At 37.0% G+C, this 24281-nt stretch overlaps 1 protein-coding gene across 2 annotated transcripts in view; it reads left to right on the top strand.

Annotated features, from left to right (window-relative positions):
• CFH (complement factor H) overlaps window positions 1-24281 on the top strand; it is a 149796-nt gene that overhangs the window by 112250 nt on the left and 13265 nt on the right. The window contains exon 1 of one of the 2 annotated variants that reach the window (XM_053608131.1): window positions 21835-21991. The exons of the other annotated variant lie outside the window; for it this stretch is intronic. Coding sequence (XP_053464106.1) covers window positions 21934-21991 — 58 coding nt within the window. The 5' untranslated portion in view covers window positions 21835-21933. Of the gene's footprint in view, window positions 1-21834; window positions 21992-24281 lie in introns of those variants that run through there. 2 annotated transcript variants of the gene reach the window in all.

Below are 24281 nucleotides of genomic sequence, written 5' to 3'. Positions count from 1 at the left end.
AATGTAAAAGTGTTCTATTCTCGCCATATCTACACCAGTATCTGTAGCTTTGAAATTTTGGGATATGGGCAATTCTCACTGGGGTTAGGTGATATCTGAGAGTAGTTTTGGTTTGTATTTCTCTGATGATTATGGACAGTGTGAATTTTTTTCATTTGTTTGTTGACTGGATTTAAGCCAACAAAAACAAGGAAAGATGGAGATGAACGCTATTTACTGATCAAGGGAATGATATAGCATGAAGAGATTTCAATTTTAAACATTTATGCACCCAACTTATATGTTCCCAGGTATATAAAATGAATTATAACTGATGTGAACAATATCATATCCTGTAACCCAATAACATCTGGGGGATTTTAACACTTCCAAACTTATTTTATGAGGCCACACTAATCATGACACCAAAGCCACAAAAGGACATTATAAAAATAATTATGGGCCAATATTCTTGATGAATGCAGAGGCAAAAATAAATAAAATAAATATACTAGTAAACAATTTATCACATTAAAAAGGATCATTAACCATGGTCAAAAGGGATTTATCTCTGGAATGTAAGGACAGTATTCTTATTCTAATCACTAAATGTTACCCACCTAACTAACAGAATGGAGAACAAATGTCTTATGATCATTTCCACAGATACAGAAAAAGCACTTGGCAACAATACACAGCCTTTCATGATAAAAATTCTCAATAAATTATATATGGAAGGATTTGCCACAAAGAAAAATAGGCTATGTGTCACACACCCAAAGCTAACATTATAATCAATAATGAAAAGGTGAAAGGTTTTCCTTTGAGATCAGAAAAAGACAAGAATACCTATTCTCATCACTTCTTTCAACATAGTACCAGAAACTATGGCCAGCACAAAGGTAAAAAAAAAAAAAAAAAAAGCATCCACATTCAAAAGGAAGAAGTAAAATCGTCTCTGTTTTCAGATAACATGATCTTATTCCTGTACACATATACAGACAAAAGACATCCAAATTTGGATAGAAGAAAATTATCTGTTTGCAGATGACACCATCTTATTACATGCATAGAAAACCAGCATCCCCATTGATCTCCTGGTACAGATTCAGTATGCCTTCTCACTCAACTTTCCCCCCTAGATTTTTCTTTTACTTTTATTCTCCATTTTTCTCATGTAAATATAATTTCTCATTGTTGCCTTCTTTAATAATAAGAACATCATTTTTGCTAGTTTTTCTGCCTCCGTTATTCCCCTCCCCCCAATTTTATCCTATATGGCTTTTAGTTTGTTTTTCTTTGGTTTTATTTATAGTGTTTTTGTTTTTCTTCTCTATTTGGTGGAGGTGGTTGGGTACTGTGTCTGCTCAGGCTGGCAAAGAGCTGAAGATGTCAGGGGAACCATCCAATCCAGAACCCCCAAAGGCTGGGTTTTGTTTAGGTGTAGATGAAAGTACCCTACTGTATGCCTCTATTACTCCTGTATCTCTCTTTCTAGGTCTCTCTTCTTTTTGTCAATCTTCCCTTTTACTCGCCTTCTTTTCTCTCTCTCTCTCTCTCTCTATCTCTCTCTCTCTCTCTCTTTTATCTTTTATTCCTTCTAGTTCTTCAATCTTCTCATCCTTTTAGTCCTATACCAAAAGGACACATCAACACTTTAGGTCAGAGGCATGGTAATTTAAAGAGCAAGAGGAAGTGAAAGGAAAATGTAGGGTAAGGAAACAGACAAAAGAAAACACTCATGAGGGAGAAACAGCAGAAAATGTCTGCCAACGTGAAAAACCAGAGCAGCCCCCCAAGGGACAATGAGGTAGCAAATGCAGAGGATTCCACCTATAAAGAAATGTTAGAAATGAGAGAAACAGAATTTAAAATATGGAAGAAAAAACAATGAAGGAAATTGTTAAGAAAGTGGAAAATAACCAAAAGAAAACCCCAAAACAAAATTAAATAAGAGATGAAAAATATGAAAAGTATAAAAGGAGATAGCAGAGCTAAGGGAATTGAAACAGTCAATTAGGGGACTTAAAGATGCAGTAGAAAGTATCGATAATAGATTATGCCATGCAGAAGAGAGAATCTCAGAGGTAGAGGACAAAGCTTTTGTGATAACTCAGACAGTTAAAGAGTCAGAAAAAAATAGAGAGAAAACAGAATGTTTCCTGACATCTGGGACTTCATGAAGCATTCAAACATTCAAGTTATAGGTATCTGAGGAGGGGAAGAAGAACACCTCAGAGGAATGGAAGCCATATTAGAGAATATTATAAATCAAAATTTCCCAAATATCACCAAAAATTCTGACACACTCCTTTCAGAGGGATATTTGACCCCAGGCCACCTCAACTCAAATAGACCTTCTCTAAGACACATTGTGATGAACCTGTTCTAAGTCAAGACAAAAGAAAAGATTCTGCAAGACACAAGAAGTACCAATTGACCTACTAGGGCAAATCCATCAGGGTGACTGCAGACTTCTCCAATGAAACTTTCAGGCCAGGAAACAATGGTCATCTACCTTTAAGTATATTAAAGGTAGATGAGAATTCTGTCTCCTCCTACACTAAGATTGAAAATTGACAGAGAAACCAAATCTTTTAATGATATGCAAACATTGAGGAAGTTTGTCGCAACAAAACCAGCTCAGGAAATACTTAGACCTATTCTACACACTGACCATCACAAAGGTCTACCAGAAAAGTAAGCACTGAGTAACTAAAGGATGAAACCTAGCTTCCACAAAGATGCAAAAGATAAAACTAAATAATGGATTTTCACAAAAATAAGATGAATAGGCTACCACTACACTTACCAATTATCTCAATAAATGTTAATGGCTTGAATTTCCCACTGAAGAGGCATAGACTGGCTAACTGGATAAAAAAAACATGAGCCATCCAGATCCTCACATCCTGTGTGTCTGCAGGAAATACACTTAGCCTGAAAGGGCAAATTAAAACACAGGATTAAAGGATAGAAGACAAATTTTCAGGTAAACATAATTCAGAAAGAAAGAGGGGTTGCAATATTATTTTCTGCTACAAGTGAATTTAAAGCAATTAAAGTCAAAAAAGACAAAGATGGACACTTCATATTGATCAAGGGAAAAATACAAGAAGAAATATTTAGAATATTTACAATAGAAATATTTAGAACAGAATAGAAATATAACAATTCTAAATATTTATGCACGTAACTTAAATGCTCCCAGATTTCTGAAACAGACTTTAATTAATCTGAGCAATATGATATCCTATAACACCATAATAGCTGGGGACTTTAACACTCCCCTTACAGAGCTGTACAGATCCTCTAAACAAAAACTAAAATATATGAGGGACTTAAATGTAACCCTAGAAAACTACGCTTTACAGACATTCATAAAATGCTCCATCCTAAAGCTAAAGATTATACATTCTTCTCATTGGCCTATGGGACATTCTCAAAAATAAATTATATCCTAGGATACAAAACAAACCTCAACAGAATCAAAGGAATTAAAATTTTACTTTGTATCTTCTCAGACCACAAGGCAATAAAGGTGGAAGTCAACTCCAACAAAAACATTCAACCCCACACAAAGACATGGAAATTAGAGAACCCCAAACTGCTTCTCCTCTGTTCCCAAACATATGCTGAATGACAGTTGGGTGCAGGAAGAGATAAAAGAAGAAATCATTAACTTCCTTGAGCATGATAACAATGAAGACACAAACTATCCAAACCTGTGGGATATAGCATAAGCAGTCCTGAGAGAAAAATTTATCACCTTACATGCCTACATCTGAAAAACAGAAAGAGAGCACATCAACAAACTCACAAACCAGAAAGAAGAACAATCCAATCCTAAACCCAGCAGAAGAAAAGAAATATCCAAAATTAAACCAGACATTAATGAAATTGAAAACAAAAGAATCATTCAGAAGATTGATGAAACAAGCAGTTGTTTCTTTGAAAAAATAAATAATATAAATAAACCTTTGGCCAGACTAACCAGACACAAAAAAGTGAAATCTCTAGGAACCTCAATCAGAAATGATAAAGGGGAAATAACAACAGATGCCACAGAAATACAAGAGATTATCTCTGAATACTACAAGACACTCCATGCCCAGAAATTTGACAATGTGAAGGAAATGGAATAATATTTGGAATCACACCCTTTCCCTAGAAGAAATAGAAGGAAGAAATAGATCCCCTGAAGAAACCAATTTCAAGCACTGAGATCAAAGAAACAATAAAAATTCTCCCCCGCCAAATGCCCTGATCCAGATGGCTTTACACCAGAATTCTATCAAAACTTCAAAGAATAGCTTATTCCCATACTGCAGAAATTCCCAAAAATTGAGAAGTAAGGAATCTTTCCCAACATGTCCTATGAAGCAACATCACCCTGATACCAAAACCAAGAAAAGACCAAACTAAAAAAGAGAATTTAAGATCAATTTCACTAATGAATATAGATGTAAAAATTCTCAACAAAATTCTATCCAATAGACTACAGCTTCTCATCAAAAAATTCATATGTCATGATCAAGTAAGTTTCATCCCAGGGATGCAAGGCTGCTTTAACATATGCAAGTCCTTAAACATAATTCACCATACCAACAGAAACAAAAACAAAAACCATAGGATCCTCTCAAGAGATGAAGAAAGAGCATTGATAAAGTTCAACATCCTTTTCTAATTAGATCACTGAAGAGTATAGGCATTGGTGGCACATTTCTGAAACTGATCAAACTATCTATGACAAACCCACAGCTAATATTTTACTGAATGGAGTAAAACTGAAAGCTTTTCCTCTTAGAACTGGAACCAGACAAGGTTGTCCTGTCACAACTACTATTCAACATAGTGCTGAATTTCTAGCCAATACAATCAGGCAAGAGAAGGCAATAAAGGGCTTCTAAATGAGGTCAGAGAAGTCAAACTCTCCCTCTTTGCCGACTATATGATTTTATACTTAGAGAACTGTGGAGCACGGGCTGTGAGACTGGCAGTGTCCTCACAGCCTGGGGAACATTCAGAGAATGAACCCCCAACTGCTTCTCCTCCATTCCCAAAACAGCCATATTCCTTTTTTCATGTTCCCTCTACTAGAAGTCACATAGCCCTTTCTCTACCTAGTTAACAATGCAGAGATCTTCGAGATCTCTCCCTTCCTTCTCCTTGTCATATGCTAACAAAGTTAAGTAGTAACCTCTAAGTCACATAGTTCTTCCTTTGTTTTGTTAACTATGTTGGGATCCTATGATCTTTCCCTTCTTGCTTCTTGTCATATGTTAACGAAGCTGAAAAGAAACCATTAACAAGATGATTTTCCTTTGTTAAAGTCATTTACATTTTCCTATTGTACTGTAAAACCAAAACTATGTCTTTTGTTTATGCTATTTCACCATATTGTCTATGCTACTTCCCCCTGGACAACCTTGTACAGACACTATAAAATAAAGCTGGTTTTATTCTTTGGTGCTGGCAGCAGCCATCAGCTCAGTCAGTCCTCCTGATCCCATCCTTTGTTTCTCTGTCTTCTCTTGTGCTATATTTTTCTCAGTCCCCACCCATTCCACTCCTCTTCAACATGCTGGTTCGCAACAGGGAACCCCAAAGAATCAACCCCAAGACTACTGGAAGTGATCAAAAAATACAGCAATATCTCAGGATATAAAGTCAATATCCACAAATTAGTTGCCTTTGTATACTTCATTAACAGATGAGATGAGAAGCTAATTAAGGACACAGTACCCTTCACAGTAGCTTCAAAGAACATGAAATACCTGGGAATATACCTAACAAAAGAGGTGTAGGACCTCTATAAAGAAAATTACAAAACCCTAAGAAAAGAAATAGTAGAAGATATTAACAAATGGAAGAACATACTACACTCATGGCTGGGAAGAATCAACATTGTTAAAATGTCTATACTTCCCAAAGCAATCTACAGATTTAATGCCATCCCCATTAAAACACCAACAGCATATTTTCAATACTTAGAAAAAATATTTCTTCATTTTGTATGGAACCAGAAAAAACACCATATAGCTAAAATGAGAGAGGATAGCCAAGAAGGGTGAGGTCTAGAAGAACAGGTCTTCTCAAGATACCACAAAGATACATATGCAGGGCCTTCTCCATGGTGACTCAGCTCTTGGGAATTTGTAAATGTAACTTCCTGAAACTTGGCAATTTCCAAGTTCTGTGAAATCCTGTAGTTCTGTAGGGGCAGGAATAGCATCTCCTGCTTGATTCAAACTGGCCAATGAGAAGGGTACCTGTGGGGTGGAACTTTCTGACTGTCAATAAAAAGGGAAAGACCAAGGCAGTCAGGGAGCATGGCCATTTGGAATTCTTCTATACCATAAGCTCCCAGCTGGTGAATAAAGCCCTTCCTCTTATAAACGTGGTGTTTGGGTGCTCTTTCTCTCCGTTGGGCCTTGTGTTCCTGCAACATTTTTGGTTCCCTGACCAGGAAGTGAGATCACCCCTGGAGAGAACATGCACCTGGTAGTTGCCGCCAATCCTCTGGACACCCACGTGGGGGCCCCTAATCGGCCTTGGAGACGTGAACCACTGAGCGCGCCAAGGAGGCAGTTTGGCCTCCCTGTGTGGACGCCTTGACTGGGCTGAGAAAGTACCCCACCAGCGGGTCTTCAAGGAGTCAAACACCGGAAGGAACTGGCATGCAGAAACAGGTGCCTACACAGGAAGATGTCTAAGGCAAGGTATGATGGATCTGGGGATCCCTCTGCAGTTTTAGTGGAAGAGAAGCCTGATCAACTCCTTGGGCATTAGATTGCTGGCAGGTCTGTTGAAAGGTGTGTGGATGTGGTGTGACTGAGAGAACTCCAAGAGTGAAGTTGGACCTCCCTTCACAGGGCCTAGGGGAGTGTTGGTTTGCCTCCTATGGCTAAGTAGCAGCTCGAGTGGGAAATCGAGGCTGCCCAGGTTAAGAAGTGAGTTGGAATTATGTGCGTGTGAGTGCTTTGAGAATGACCAAGATGGGTAACAATAGGTGGGGTTTTGTCCCCCCTTCCCCATTCATGGGGTGAAACAAATGTGTGAGTGTGCCCTTCTTCCCTGCTCCAACTTTGTTCCCTGGCTGTTCTGAAAGAAACTGGAAGTTCCAGGTTTTCCGCTTTCTGTCTTTGGTTGTGGCCACATGGTCATGTGGGACTTGGGGGAAAATGAAAAGACATTAGAAAGAATGTTGTTGCAGTTTTGTTACTAGAATGTTTTCGGTGAGTGTTTGGTCTCAGGAATTTGAGAATTGAGCCCACGGGCCACAGATCAATGATAAAATGGCATTTTGTTGGATTGAGGGGCATGCAGAGAGAGTGGAGAGTGCCAGAGCTATTGGCAGAGGGGTCATGCCTTAAAAAGTGTGGCAGTTCGGGCAGTCCAGTGAGCTCTGGATGGCCCTTGAAAATCTGGGGAAGAGAGTGTAAGTCTGGTGCTGGACGAGGCTGTATCCATATAAGCAATAGGTCTCTAAGGTGAACAGCCTCTGGAAGTGGGGAGGAGGCCCAGATCAGAGGTTTCCTGCATAAGTCCTTTTCCTAGGGGTAAACAATTGGCCCTGAGAGATATTTTGGCCAGGACTTGGTAGATGGAAAAATACCTTTACAAACTGAAGAGGTGTTCTAGCAAATGAATGAATGCAGTGCCTCACCTTGGATAAGGTTATTAGGTCTTTGCTGCAGATTTGTCTGGGGAGGGGATTAGGGTGTGTGGTCCTTAGTCAGGGTGGAGCCATCCAAAAGGTTTCCGGCTGCTTTGTCCATGACCTTGCTAGGGCTCAGGGTTTGTGCCTGGAGATGGGAGTCTGATGTCTAAGCTCACCTGAGCCTGAAAAATGGGGTTTCCCTGTCCATGTTCCATCTCATAAAATGTCTCTCATTTGTAAAATGTAATAATTTGGTTGTTTAAATTGTTGGGGAAACTGAATCTTTGTCAAAGGATAAGATTCTTGCCTTTTAAACCTTCTAGTTATCAGTTTGGCTGAGTTAATGAGTAATTTCATGGTAAACTGGGATCCTGTTTTCTGGGAAGTGAATTTTTGAGAGTAAGAGAAATAGACAGAAAGGAGAATGGCATTGTGTAAAGAAAGAATCTTGTGTGATAAATTTTGTCCTGAAACAGAATGGTTGTATAAGAAAGTGGAAGGCAGGGCAAAAGTTAAAGAAAGTTTAGAATGTTTGTAGATGGTCTGTGCAGGTTAAATGAAGCTCATAGAAGAGAATTTGTGAAAGAATTTACATGTGATCCAGTTGACTATTTCCTTTAAAATCTTTTGGCTTGTAATTTTCTTTATACAAATGTTTTAGGCCTTTGATATTTGACAAACCTTCCAAAATAAAAACTCTAAATCTGGGGCTTGACGCCCATAGGGCAGTGGTTGCAACACTGGCCACATGCACTGAGATTGGCAGGTTCAAACTTGATCCAGGCCACAAAAAAACAAAAAACAAAAACAAACAAACAAAAAAAATTTTTTAATTTGGTCTTCTTGAAATATTAAGACCACTAAAAGTCATGGGAAAACAAATTAAACTTATTTGATTTATTAAAAATATATAGGAAACATTGTCAAATATGAAATGCTGATTAATTTTGTGTGGGTTATGGTTATATATATGTTTCAATATTATAAAGCATTGGTCTGTCCTAATGTATAAGACATTGGTCTGTCCTAACATATATTGTTGGTAATAATTTTAATTCATCTAAAAAAGAAAGTATTTTTTATGTAACTGGCTGAGTCCAAAGTTTATCCTAAAAGGAAAAAGAAATATTAAGAGAAGCTGACGAATTCTCTCAAATTCAAATTCCTGATGTCTTTGGAAATTGAATACCTCGAACTAAAAGCAGATTTTTAGAACTTTCATTGGAAAGTTAACATGTCTACGAGTATTGCTAACCTAACTTCAATAGAACAGAAATCAGTAATGTGGAACTGGGATAGTTTGTAATGGCTTTTTGTTTGAAATATTGTTGATTCTTTCTGTGTTCTTATTTCCAGAAGTCAAGAAAATAATTTTCTATCTTTTGAGCTATTTGTAGCTTTTCAAGCAATGTATGTACTTATGAGCAGAGTTTGAAATATGTGTTTTTCCCTCTCCTTGATTTCTTTGGAATTTGAAAGCCATTTGTAAGTATTCTTAATTTCTGACAATACAGTTATTTGCATAAGTTCAATAAGAATCCATTTTGTTCTATAGGACATGATGAAGGCACTGGTGATTTTACCAAGGCTTTGGCTGGAATAGCATTTCCAGAGGTGTCCAGACTGTGTTAAGAAATTAAGGTTGACTTTATAAGGCCAATAAAAAAAGCCCTTTGGAAAACTGGCCAGATACCCATCAGTAACATTTCCTGATCTGTGGTAAGTAATGAAGGTTGCTTGCTGATGGGTCTGGGAATTGAAATGTGCTTGGGGACCTCAAGAGAAGAGGGATTTACCCAATGCATACAGGTATCTAATGGCACAGATGAAAGCCTTCAAAAAGTCCAGACTGAGATTCCAGCAAAGCCAATTTTTTTTGTAGAGACAGAGTCTCACATTATTGCCCTGGGTAGAGTGCCATGGCGTCACACAGCTCAAAGAAACCTCCAACTCCTGGGCTTAGGCAATTCTCTTGCCTCAGCATCCCGAGTAGCTGGGACTACAGGCGCCTGCCACAATGCCCGGCTATTTTTTGTTGTTGTTGCAGTTCGGCTGGGGCCGGGTTTGAACCCGCCACCCTCGGCATATGGGGCTGGCGCCCTTCCTGCTGAGCCACAGGCGCCACCTAAAGAAAAGAAGAACTTAGATGGCTAATAATTATTCTTACTGCACTTTATGCAAATAATCAGACCCTGTATATTGAAGGTACAGTTTATTTTGGTGAATAAGTTAGTCTATCAAATTTGCCTTTAGTAAAGAGAGAAATTGGAAAGAGAAAAATAGTTTAAAAGGAAGAAAAAGAGGCTGTGGTCCACCTGTATTTAGATCTTAGCCTTGTCTGTACTGTCAACTCATAAAATGAGATGTAACTGTTTTACTAAATTGATCTGTTAAATGGGACTAAGAGATTGGCCGAAGAGTATAGAATTATATAGAGTAATTATATTTACTCTGAAGCCTTAAGACTCAACAAAGGTTGCCTTTTGGCCTCACTGGAAAAACTTGTGCCGTATTAAATGTTATCTAGAATTTCCCAGTAAATGGTGTAACTGAAACACTGCATCCTACTCTGCTGAATCTGCTGCCAGCAGAAGCCAAATGGCCCACTTGTCTGGACTTAAAAGATGTCTTTTTCAGTATAAGACTGGCTCTGGGAAGCCAGAGGCTGTTCGCTTTCCAGTGGGAGAGACCAGACATGGAAACTTGGATCCAGTACACATGGACCAGGTTGCCACAGGGGTTCAAAACACCTATGATTTTTGGAGAAGTGCTGGCTTGTGACCTCCAGAAATTTCTGGCTGAGGAATTAGAATGTGTGCTGTTCCAATATGTCGATGACCTCCTTTCAGGACACTCTACCCAGGAGGGCTGCGCCAGAGGCGTGGACTGTCTTTTATGATATCTAGAGGTATGTGACTATAAAGTATCCAAACAAAAGGCCCAGATTTGCCAGCAGCAAGTACGTTATCTAAGATTTACTATCCAGCAGGGGTAGAGGTATCTAGGCATGAAATGGGGCAGGTCATTAGTTGCCTCCTCAGCTCCACAAGCCAAAAGCAGGTTTGGAAATTCTTAGGCCTGGTTAGCTTCTGTCATCTTTGTATCCCCAACTTTGCCATCTTAGCTAAGCCCTTGTATGAGAGGAGAGGGGAGAGAGCCCTTGGAGTGAGGAGGAGAACAGGAGCGTGCCTTCTCCCAGCTAAAGATGAGGCTGATGGCTGCACCTGCATTGGGACTGCCAGACTTGGCCAAGCCCTTTACTCTTTATGTCTCAGAGAGAGATAAAATGGCTGTAGGTGTGTTAACCCAGCTGGTTGGGTCCTGGCCAAGGCCTGTAGCCTACCTCTCTAAACAGTTGGATGGAGTGCAAAGAGGACGGCCACCCTGTTTACGGGCTTTAGCCGCTACTACTCTCCTTGTGCAAGAAGCTGATAAGCTGACTCTAGGGTAGGCTCTCAGAGTGAAAGTACCGCACTCTGTGGTCAATTTAATGGACACTAAGGGACATTTTTGGCTCTCTAATGCAATACTCTGAACCAAGCCATGCTCCTTCCAGTCAGTGGAAGAGAGACTGAGTATGACTGTATGGAAGTTATAGATAATGTGTACTCTAGCAGACCTGACTTGCATGATCAGCCCTGGACAGATGCAGACTGGGACTTGTATATAGATGGAAGCAGTTACGTGATGGCGCAAGGTGGGTGGCAGGCTGGGTATGCAGTGGTCACCTTACCAGAGACTGTGGAGGCTAAGCCTCTACCTCAAGGGACATCTACTCAGAAGGCTGAGTTAATTGCCTTGACCCGAGCCTTAGAATTAAGCCAAGGAAAAAGTGTAAACATTTACACTGACTCTAAGTATACTTTTCTGACTCTCTAAGTATGTGGGACATTGTACAAGGAGAAGGAACTATTAAATTCTGGAAAAAAAGACAGTAAGTATCAGCAGGAGATAACTTCAGTTACTAGAGGTAATATGGAAACTCCGGAAGGTAGCAGCAGTTATGCACTGTCGTGGACATCAAAGAGATGCTTCCACTGTTGCTAAGGGGAACGCCAGAGCTGGCATGGAGGCAATGAGGACTGCATCCCAACTGTACCAGGTGTTGCGAGTGGCTCCCCTCATCCCATGGGTTCCAGAGCTCACCCCTATCTACTCCCCAATGGAGAAGGAATGGTTGGCAACAGAGGGGAGCCAGGAAGCAGAGGGAGGATGAATAAAAATGCCAGACGGATGAGTAGCAGTCCCCCAGATTCTAGGCGCCACCGTGGTGACAGGAGTATTTGATGAAGTTGCTGGGCCAGTACTTCTACATCTCCCACGGGGCACCCCTGGCCAAAACTGTCAGTCTACAGTGTGTCACCAGCAGCCAGTTCAACATGTGCCAAGAACCAGCAGTACCCCCAGGAATCCAGTTGTATGGAGCAATGCCCTTCGAGGACTTCCACGTAGACTTTACTAAAATGCCCAGGTTTAGAGGGAACAAGTACTGGCTGGTGATCGTCTATCAGACTTGGAATAGGTAAAAGCCTTCCCCATCAGGATAAAAAGGACTCCTAAAGTAGTAAAAATATTGCCCAAAGAAATTGTCCCATGATTTAGGCTGCCACTTTGTTTTGAATTTGACAATGGGCTAGCCTTCATAACAGAACTAGTGCAAATAATAAGCTAAAGCTTTGAATAATTTATAAGCCTCAAAGCTTAGACAGGGTAAAGTGCATAAACAGGAACATAAGAGCAGAAATTGGTAAACTCTGCCAGGACACAAAGCTTAACTGGATGCAGGCCTTGCCACTGGTGGTGTTCAAAGAGGCCTCTGTCAATTCTTTGCAATTTAGCAGGAACTCCTAAAAGAACTGGGAAAGACTGAACTGAATAGACAAAAACCCTAGAAAGAGTAACAAGGAAAATCCTCCCTGGGGTTATAAACTGTGTTCTGTTTAGTCTTTTGTACATCTTTTCTCTCTGGAAGATCAAGGGGACCAAGTCTAGGAATCAGAACCTGGTCCCCCTGAAACCAGGTAGAAAGGACTTTACACCATCATTCTGACCACACACATAGCAGTGAAGGTGAAAAGAATCCTCACCTGGATTCATCACAGCTGGCTGAATAGGGCTTCACTGCCCCTTGGAAAGTAAAGGTAACTTTTAAGATAATCAACATGCCCTGCTCCAGCCACATACTGGGAGCTCGCTGGTCAACACATGGCTGAAGCCTGAGGAAACTCCTTGAGGGACTTGTCTTAATTGGACACTGAACTTTGGGAAAAGGGGGGAAATGTCACAGGGAAATGTAAAAACTCATATGTATATTAGCCCACCACCATGGTACTATTAAGGCCTGAGTAGAGAACCCAAGAAGAGTCACAGTCCCTAAAACCCCAGTGCTGAAAATAATTAATATTGGAACCTGCAGGAACAAGCTGATATTGAGACCCCAAATTAAAATATATTGGAGTCTCAAAAGTGGGGAATGAGAGAGGATAGCTGAGAAGTGTGAAGTCTAGAAGAACAGGTCTTCTCAAGGATACCACAAGGATACACCTGTAGGGTCCTCTACACCATGACTCAGCTCTTGGGAATTTGTAAACTTAACTTCCTGAAACTTGGAAATTTCCAAGTTCTGTGAAATCCTGTAGTTCTGTGGGGGTGGGAATAGCATCTCCCACTTGATTCAAACTGGCCAATGAGAAGGGTACCTGTGGGGTGGAACTTTTTGACTGTCAATAAAAAGGGAAAGACCAATGCAGTCGGGGAGGGCAGCCATTTGGAATTCTTCTATGCCATAAGCTCCCGGCTGGTGAATAAAGCCCTTCCTCTTATAAACGTGGTGTTTGGGTGCTCTTTCTCTCCATTGGGCCTTGTCTTCCTGCAACAAAGACAATTCTTAGCAATCAAAACAAAGCTAGGGCATCAGCCTACCAGATTTTAGGCTGTACTACAAGGCCATGGTAATCAAAACAGCACAGTACTGGAACAAAAATAGAGTCAAAGACATCTGGAATTAAATAGAAAACCATGTGATGAAATTAACATCTTACAGCCACAAAATCTTTGATAAACCAAATAAGAACATAACTGGGAGAAAGGATCCCTATTCAATAAATGGTGCTGGGAGAACTGGATATCCACATGTAAAAGACTAAAACTAGACCCGCACCTTTCTCCACTCACAAAAAGTGATTCAAGATGGATAAAAGATCTAAATCTAAGGCACAAAACAATAAAAATCCTCAAGGAAAGTGTGGGGAAAACCCTTGAAGAAAGACCTTCTTCAAGTCTGGGGAAAGACTTTATGAAGAAGACTTCAGTGGCAATTGCAACAACAACAAAAATAAACAAATGGGACTTAATTAAATTGAAAAGCTTCTATACAGTTAAGATGACAACAACCAAAGCAAATAGACAACCTACACAATGGTAAAGGATATTTGCATATTATGAATCAGACAAAAGTTTGATTACTATGATCTACAGAGAACTCAAATTAATCTACATAAAAAGAGCCAACAATCCCTTATATCCCTAGGCAAGAGACATGAATATAAACTTTCCTAAAGAAGATAGACAAATGGCTAACAAGTATATGACAAATGCTTATCATCCCTAATTATTAGAAAAATGCAAATCAAAACACCCTGAGATATCACCTAATCCCACTGAGAATGAACAAAATCACAGTCTCAAAGCTGCAGATGCTGGCGTGGATGTGAAGGGAAGGGAACACTTTTACATTGCTGGTGGGACTGCAAACTAATACAACATTTTTGGAAGGAAGTGTGGAGAATCCTCAAAGAACTCAAACTAGACTTCCCATTTGATCCTGCAATCCCATTACTGGGCATCTACCCAGAAGAAAAAAAATCCTTTTATCATAAGGACATTTTCCCTAAACTGTTTATGGCATCTCAATTTGCAATTGCCAAAATGTGGAAATAGCCTAAATGCCCACCAACCCAGGAAGGGATTAACAAGCTGTGGTATATGTATACCATGGAATAATATTCAGCTTTGACTTTACATCTTTTTTATTAAACTGGATAGAAGTGGGAAACAATACTCCTAGTAAAGCATCACAAAAATGGAAAAACAAGAATCCTATGTACTCATTTCTGATATGAGGACAATTGATGACCTAGTACACGGTGTGGGGTGGGGAAATGGGGGTGCAGGGAGAGGGAAGGAGGAAGGGGGGTGGGCAGTCATGGGGTGTGACACATTTCTTGGGGATAGGTCACAATTATAAGAGGGACTTTATCTAACAAATGCAATCTCTGTAACCTGATTCTTTGTACCCTCAATGAATCCCCAACAACAAAACTAAAGTAAAAAAAAGAAAGAAAAAAGAAACGAACTGTATTTACAATAGTGTCAAAAAGAACAAAATACTTAGAAATAAATTAAACCAAGGACATGAGAGGTCTGTACTCTGAAAGCTATGAAATATTGATAAAACTGAAGAAAATACATATAATTGAAAGATATTCCATGGTCAAGAATCAGAATAATTAATATTGTTAAAATGTCCACAATATTCAAAACTTCAGATTCCATGCAATTTTGACTAAATTTCTTTTCATTTATTTCAGGATAATAGAGGCTACACATAATTTGTTTGCATTCTTTGTTCCTGGACAGATTGAGTCAAAGTTGTACCTGTGCCCTTCATCCAGATAGTGTGCACCGTACTCAGTAAGTGTGAATTTGCCCATCCCCTCTTCCTGCTTCCCACCAGTTTGATTTTCACTAAGATTTACTTCCATATGTGCACTTAAGGTTTGATTGATTAGTTTTAATTTGGTATTGAGTACCTGTGTATGTTTCTCCATTGCTGTGATATTTCGCTCAGAAGAATTGTGTCCATTTCCAACCAGAATGTCCCAAAAGATACGACGTCATTATTTTTTAAATGTCTGAGTAGTACTTCATGGTACACATACCACATATTATTAATTTATTCATGTTTGTGGGCACCCGGGTTGTTTCCACATCTTTGCAATTGTGCATTGTGCTGCTGTAAACATTCAGGTGCAGGTTTCCTTTTTATGAAGTGACCTTTTTCACCCTTTGGGTATATACCCAGCAGTGGGATTGATGGACACAATTGTAGGTCAACTTCGATCTTTGAGGTAACTCCATACAATTTTTCATAAAGGTTGTACTTTTTGCAGTCCCACCAATAGTGTCTAAGAATTCCTTTCTTTACACATCCACACCAGCATCTGTTGTTTTGGGACTTTTTAGTACAAGCCAGTCTCATTGGAGTTAGGTAATATCACATTGTGGTTTTAGTTTGTATTTCCCTAATAATTAAAAAGGTTGAGAATTTTTTCATGAGTTTGTTTGACAATTAGTAAATCCTCATTTGAAAAGTGTTTGCTTATGTGTTTTGCCCACTTTTTAATGGGTCTGGACTGTTTTGTGAGTATTTGCTTGAGTTCTTTATAGACTCTGGTTATCAGTCCTTTATCAGATGTACAGCAGGCAAATATTTCCCCCCCATTCTGTAGGTTGTCTATTTGATTTTTTGATTGTGTCCTTGTTTGTGATTTTCAATTTGATCAGGTTTTATTTATTTATTTATTTATTGTTGCTGTGATTACTTTTGAAGTCTTCTTCATGAATTCTTTGCCTAGGCCAATATCTACAAGAGTTTTTCCCAGAATTTTCTTCTAGAATTCTTATAATTTCTTGCCTTAGGTTTAAGTTTTTACCTATAGAGAGTTAACACTGAGGAAACAAATTGCAGAGGCTCTAAACAGATGAAAAAATATACCATGCTCATGGAGTGGCAGAGTCAATGTTATTAAATTTTCAAAACTGCTCAAAATTATTTACAGAGTCAATGCAATTTTCATTTAAATATCCACACCATTTTTACAAATCTAGAAAAAATAGTTCTATGCTTCATATGTGATCAGAAAATACTGCAAATAGCCAATGCAATCTTATATAATAAGAACAGAGCAGGAGGAGGCATCACTTTACCAGACTTCAAGCTATACTACAAGGCTATAGTAACCAAAACAGGATGGTACTGGCACAGAAACAGGGACATAGACCAATTGATCATAACAGAGGACCCAGAGATGAAATTACCCTCATGTTCCTATTTGATTTTTGACAAAACAGATAAAAATATACACTGAGGAAAAGAACCCCTGCTCAATAAATGGTGCTGGGAAAAGTAGATAGCCACATATAAAAGACTAAAACCGATCTGCACCTCTCCCCACTCACAAAAATTGATTAAACTTCTTAAGTTATTTTTCACAGAAATAGAAAAATACCATCATAAAATCAATATGAAACTACAAAAAACCTCAAATAGCTAAAATAATCTGGAGAGGAAAAAATGCTAAAAACATGCTCTCTCTATTCATATTATACTACAAATCTATAATAATCAAAACAGTCTGGCTTTGGCACACACAAAAAAGGCACATTGACTAGAAGCTCCTAAATAAACCAATGCATGTGTAGTCAAATATTCTTTGATACTAATTCAAAGTAGGCACTGAGGGGAGAAAATTGTCTTCAACAAACAGTGTTAGGAAACTGACTATTCACATGCAAAAGAATGAAATTGCATTCTTATTTTATGGCATTCACAAATATCAACTCAAAATTGATTAAAGACTAAAATGTAAGACTTGAAATTATAAAATACCTAGGAGAATACAAATGGGCAAAGTTCCATGATGCTGATCTTTTTAATGATTATGTTAGATATGAAACCAAAAGCACAAACAGCAGGAAAAACAGATAAATAAGACTACATTGAAATAAAAGTTTTCTACACATCAAAGGAAACAATTAATAAAATGGAATGGCAAACCACAGAATCAGAGAAAATATTTACAACCACATATTTAATAAGGGATGTCAAAAATAAAATCAGATTGGCTAAGTGTCTATAACTCAGTGGTTAGGGCACCCGCCACATGCTTCTGGGCTGGTGGGTTCAAACCCGGCCCAGGGCTGCTAAACAAAAAATAAATAAATAAATAAAATAAAATCAGATAAAGTTAAAATTTAACAAATGGAAAAGCCAACCACAATGAGAGAAATATTTGCAAACAATGTATTTAATAAATGGTGTCAAAAATAGAATCAGATTAAGTTAAAATTTTAAAAGTTTATTGTCATACAGTGAGAGAAAGTAATGATCACCATCGCGGTGACTTCAATGCAAGTTATAAGAAGCTGGAATTATGGTAGCTGTGGCATAGTTTAAAAAGCATAAGTGAAGAAGTATTTTAACACATTTCATGATTAGCTATTATATAGTAACATCCTTTTTAAGGAAGACAGATGTTTAAGCTGATTTTGTATACAGTTAATTGGTTTAATTTCATTGAGTCATTCTGACAAGGACATATATCTTACTTTTATGTTAATGAATAGAAACAGGGGGATAACTTAAATTTTGGTCACATGTTTATGGATGGTGTGCCTTGGAGTATGTTTATATGATAACTTGTTTCATTTTCATTAAACAGGGATGAATATCAAAAATACATAAGGAATTCATATGACTTAATAGAAAAATAGCAAATAACCTGAATAAGAAATGGACAAAACACCTGAGATATATATTCAAAGAAGACACACGAATGGCCAACATTTATATGAAAAAGTGCTCAATATAATTATATGGGAAATGTAAATAAAGCCACAGTGAAATATCACCTCACACTTGTTTGGATGACTATTTTCAAAGTCAAAAGATAACAGTGTTAGTAATGTTATGGAGAAAGGAGAATCCTCTACAAGGTAGTAGAAATGTAAATTGGTTCAGTACGCTGGTTCCTCAAGAAATTAAAACTAAGACTACCTTTAGGATTCAGTCATTCCATTCTGGCAGAGGAAATAGATAAATCTGTCACAGAAATATCTTCACTCCAGTGTTCATTATAGCTTTATTTACAGCAGCTATGATATGGAAACAACATGTCAACAGGTGAAAGGATGAAGAAAATGTGCTGTGTGCATACAATAGAATACTATTCACCTTTATAAGAGAAGGACATTTGTGACAAGATGGATAAATCTGGAGGATATTAAGCTATGTTGGTAAACCAGACATAGGAAGACAAATGCTATATGATCTCATTTATATGTGGCATCTAAAAAAACCCAAACTCATTGAACATAAAATCAAAGTGTAGTTATTAGGGGTCGGACAGTGGGAGAAATGTGTGTCAGTGAAAGGGTATTTATTGCAGCCCAACTCATAATTGCCTAGTCATGGAAGCAGCCTAAATGCCCATGAACCCATGAATGGATTAACAAATGGTGGTCTATTATACCATGGACTATGACTGTGAAGCCATAAGAAGAGATGGAGACTTTACATCTTTTATGTTTACCTGGATGGAGCTGGAACATATTCTTCTTAGTAAAGTATCTCCAGAATGGGGGGGAAAGTATTCAATGTACTCAATACTATTATGAAACCAATATATAAACAGTTACACATTCATATGAATGATAAAACACAAAATTGTCCAGAAAAAAAGAGGAGTGAGGAAGCAGAGGAGAGGGTAGGGGAGAGAGCAAGTGGAGGGAGGGATGGGATGTGGTGGGATGTCACCTAATGTGCACAATGCAAGGGTACGTATCAAAACAACTAAGAGTAAATTATAAATGTCTTACCACAAAACATAAATAAATTAAGTGATGGTTATGTTAATGAGTTTGATTTAAGCATTCCACATTGTATATCAAATCATCACATTGTACCCCATAAATGATTTAATTAAAGTTAAAAAAGTTATTACTTAAATCAATCAACCATTAGATTGAAAAGATTTTCCACTGATTGCACCCTGATGATCTTGTTAGATATCGGCTATTCAGCCAATTCTAGCTCTAATAAAAATTCTATATAACTTAAAAAAGAAAAGGGTGCAAGTAATCAGATGAATATGTTCTGGAGACCTAATGTGATTATAGTTATTAATGATGTTTTATATACATAAAATTTGCTAAGAAAGTAGATCTTAAGTATTCTAACTGCACTAGATATTAAGTAGATCTTAAGTATTCTAACACATATCAGATAATTATATGAGGCAATGGTATATATTGATTAGCTTGATTGTGGTGTCATTTTAAAATGTGGATACATTGTAAAACTTTAATACATAGAATTTTTATTTGTCAATTATACTTTAGGAAGTGAAAAATAATTCATTACCTCAATCAAAAAACATGGAAGCTTATGTACTAAGAAACTAATTTGAGGTATTAGGAACTTAGGTAAATGTCATTTACTTTTTATAAATATTAGGGAGATAAGCCACAACACGCTATCGGTCTCCTTCCAGTGGCTTGGTGGTTCAAACACTCAATGCTAAGAAGTTCTCCTGAAATCAATTTCTCCTTTTTCTGTTTTCCCTTTGTCCATTCTCTGCAATCCTATTCCTAATTTTATTTCTAAGTTACTTACAACTAGTAATTGAATATTGGTTTCAAGCTTATAAAATCAATATTACTGGTAAAGCAAGCACATCAAGTTATGACTGTTATGTATTCCCACATAAGAGTACTCTTCATGTAAAAGAAATGATCTATTTCTTTTTTGTTGTGTTTTCCAGCATTGATTCATGGATTTTATTTATTTATTTAACTTGATACAATAAAATATAGTCATTTTTCCAGATTATCTCAAATTCGGCCAGTCAGTACCTCTACACACTGGCTTCTGGTTGCTTTTGACATATCCTCATTATTAGCCTTTGAGCATTTCTTTTCTTTTTTTTCTTTTTGTGTGGCACAATATGGTGGTCCAGGGTTACTGTATATTTCCTCTACCAACATTCAAAAGCACACATCTTTCCTGGGTGATTCTGATTCTTGTTATTATAATAGATTTAGAACTCAAGAATTGAAAGTTATTGGCAATAGTATTCAACACTTTTTAAACATCATTAGTTCTGGGAGGTTTTGGTAATAAGATCTTTAAAATATAAATATCATTTAAAAGTTATTAGTTCTTATCATATTTTACAATTTAAAATTTAAATTTTTTTAAATTTCAAAATGTAAGGGGGTGCAAACGTTTTTAATGTTAAGTGCTTAAACACTATGCCACATATGCCCTTGAATTAGTTTCCAATTATTAGAGAATATAGGTGATACATGCTTTTTCCTTTGGACTCCAGTTACATCCAAGTTGCTGCAAAACACATTATTTCAACTCTTTTTATGGGTGAGTATTCCTGTATGGTATACACACACACACAAACACACACACAATATTTTGTTAACTCACTCATCAATTGATAGGCACTTAGGTTGATTCCCTATCTTTGGAATTGTGAATGCAATTTAAATTTAATTAAGCATATTTTATCTCATTTTCCTTATATTTTGATTCTTATTTTTTGGTATTCATGAAAACAATATCAAAAAGTAACTTGCAAAACGATGTAACCCAATCGTTGAACTCTCATATTAATCTGAAATTAAAAAAAATAAAATATATTATTAAAAAAGCAACTTGTTTTTGTGAAGGCAGAAAGTGGAAACCAAATAAACACATGTATATGTAAAAATGTAAATAAATGAATAAATAAAAGTAACTTACAAACATTACTACTAGCAGTCATACTACTAGAAGATTAAAATGTCTTTGCATTTATTTTGTACCAAGATGTTTGAGGTTAAGTGTGACCACTGTCTGCAAAAATGACTTGGTATAATTCTTATTTCTGTTTTATTCTACTGTCAAATTCATAGAGTCATACATTTATTTTTACTAGATTTTAATTTCATTTTTGTACTTAAATTGTTAATGATCACATGGTAGAATACGGTCTAACAACCAATTGTTTAATGTTGTTCACATGGTAGAGTAGCGTCTAAACATACTTCTTGGTTGTCATACACCCCTAAATAATAAAGCTGAGTAAAGGAAAGTCAAAGACAAGACAAAAGTACATGAACTCTGAGTTGTTCACTTGTGATCCTTCTAATTGTGAAAAAATTCACCTATTCTTAAGAGTTTTATTTAAAAAGCAGTGATTTATATTACTTTTGGATCCAGTCCATTACTTTACCTAATGAAAGATACACAAATACATATCAGGGAATGAATCTAGCAGAGATGATTGTGAAATCCTTAACAGGCATTATTGCAAAACTCTTCAAACTTTGGTATTTACTAAAGGACCTCAAACCACTGGCTTCATGAAGTGCACTTAAATTCAGTAACACTTGAAAACTACTAATGAACCAAATTTCAGTTCCAAACAGCACAACTGGGACTACTGGGGATAGCTAACATGCTCTTACTAATCAATGTCTGTCTCACCTTGTTGATTTCCTGGGTCAGAGGACAAGGTAAGTTGAAAACAGATCTGAACCCTCAGCTTCCCTTGTAAATGTAATTTCATGTCATAGGTAACTTCATGTGTCAATAATTTTGATGAAGTCAAGTAGTAGAAATAGAATACAATGTGATATTATCATAAAAGATAAGTTTATAAAAAATTAACTTGTGTTAGTATGAAGAAAAATTAAAAGAATACATGTATTTTTTGTTTTCTGAGTTTTATAGTATTAAGATACTTAATACTGAGTCTGGAGATATAGGAATGGCCTCATGAAACTTTAAGTAGGAAATATTTCACAAGAAAAGATAGAGTCTAAAGTCAAAATGTTTGATGGTTTCTTATTTGTAATGCAAAGGAACTTTTGACAGTGTTGAATCATTTCATAATCTTACATATGGTGATGTTATTAATTCATATATCAAAACATTGGATTATATGTTTTATTGTTTTTTGGCTTTTTTTTTTTTTTTTTTGTAGAGACAGAGTCTCACTTTATTGCCCTCGGTAGAGTGCCATGGCCTCACACAGCTCACAGCAACCTCCAACTCCTGGGCCTAAGTTACTCTCTTGCCTCAGCCTCCCGAGTAGCTGGGACTAAAGGCGCCCGCCACAACGCCCAGCTATTTTTTGGTTGCAGTTTGGCCAGGGCCGGGTTTGAACCCGCCACCCTCGGTATATGGGGCCGGCGCCCTACTAACTGAGCCACAGGCGCCGCCCTGGATTATATGTTTTAAATACTGTACATGCAGTTTCTTGTATTTCAAGTATACCTTAAAAAGCTGTTCAAGCTAATTAATATCACTAAATATTTAATTTTTTAACAAAATTGCCACCACATATTTGGGACTATATATTTAAAGAAAAAATAGTATATATTCTTAATTTCCACTGGAATGACACAGAATCTTAATTTGCATTTCTGAGTTCTCTAGCAAATGTTTAGTAAGTAAATAAATAAATAATATTCATAGCTGTATATGGTATGACATTGCCCACTGATTTATTATCACCTTAATAGTAATATATATTGTATATTAAGTATCTTTTTGAATGTGCATTAAAGAATCATATAACATTAGCAGTGGAACCACATGGAGCAAAAATTATGAATATTCTTTTCCTACATTTCAAAAAGTATAATGAAGGGTAATATCGGAAAGCCCAATATCAATTTACAAAACTGTCATTTCTCCCAGCCATTCCTCTCGAATCTATCAGCTAATTTTATTGTAGGGAAAGTGGTTTTGATTTTACAATGTTACCTAACACTTTATTTAATGTTGTGTCACATCAACCATTCCTTGTACACAAATGAAGAAAAAGGAATTTTCCCCACTTAACTCCTTCATTAGATGAACTGCTATGGGGTCATTTTTTGCAAACAAGAATTAGATTAAGGTAGAAATAAAACAGAAAAATAGTACTATTTGGACATAATGACTTGAGTTTGATAAGCATATCACCCTGACTTGCTAAAAAAAAAAAAAAAGTCAACACTTTACCTGACTTTCCACTTGAAAAATAGTCTCCTTCAATGAACTCTTTCTTATAGTAAGCTTTACATCAAATGCCTTATAAATTTGAGTTACACTGCATTTCTCAAAGGAGAAAGCATTTAGTGGAATAACACTTCTGTGGAGAAACATCTGGGTGCATTCAGCAGCTTTGGCTGAACTGCATCCCTCCAAAATTCAAAATGAAAAGTCCCTCACCCAGGACCTCATAATGTGACTGTATTTGAAGATAAGGTCGTTAAAGAGGTAATTAAGTGAAAGGGAGATAACTGAGGTGAGTCCTAGTCCATTAAAGAGGAAATAGGACACTGACATACAGAGGCAACACCATGTAAAGGAACAGGGAAAATCTGATTATTTATATGACAAGGAAAGAGGCCTCAGAAGAAAACAAGCTTGATTTCAGACTTTTAGCCTCCAGAATTGTGAGAAAATTAATTTGTACCTAATCTGTGGTACTTTGCTGTGGCACCCCTAGCAGAAAAATACAATGACATTTATATAATTTAGCGAACTAAAAGAATTAAAAATATTTTTTCCATTTTATTCCTCAGGTGTACATACATACCTACATATACATTGTAGGAAATATTCATCAGATTTGGTGATTATATCTTGGCTTTATTTTTCTTGATGACTTTTTCCTTCATGAATATTTGATACTTATATATACTTGTTTTCATGTATAAGCAGAATTTACTAAAGCAGATCCAGGAAATATTCTCTAAGTAACCTTACAAGATTTTTATCATTTTGTGTCTTAAATTTAAATCTTCTATCCAG

Source organism: Nycticebus coucang, chromosome 10 (genome assembly GCF_027406575.1).
Source record: "Nycticebus coucang isolate mNycCou1 chromosome 10, mNycCou1.pri, whole genome shotgun sequence".
Taxonomy (NCBI): domain Eukaryota; kingdom Metazoa; phylum Chordata; class Mammalia; order Primates; family Lorisidae; genus Nycticebus; species Nycticebus coucang.
Note: the sequence above shows the minus strand (reverse complement) of the source record. Positions and strands in the feature narration are given on the sequence as shown.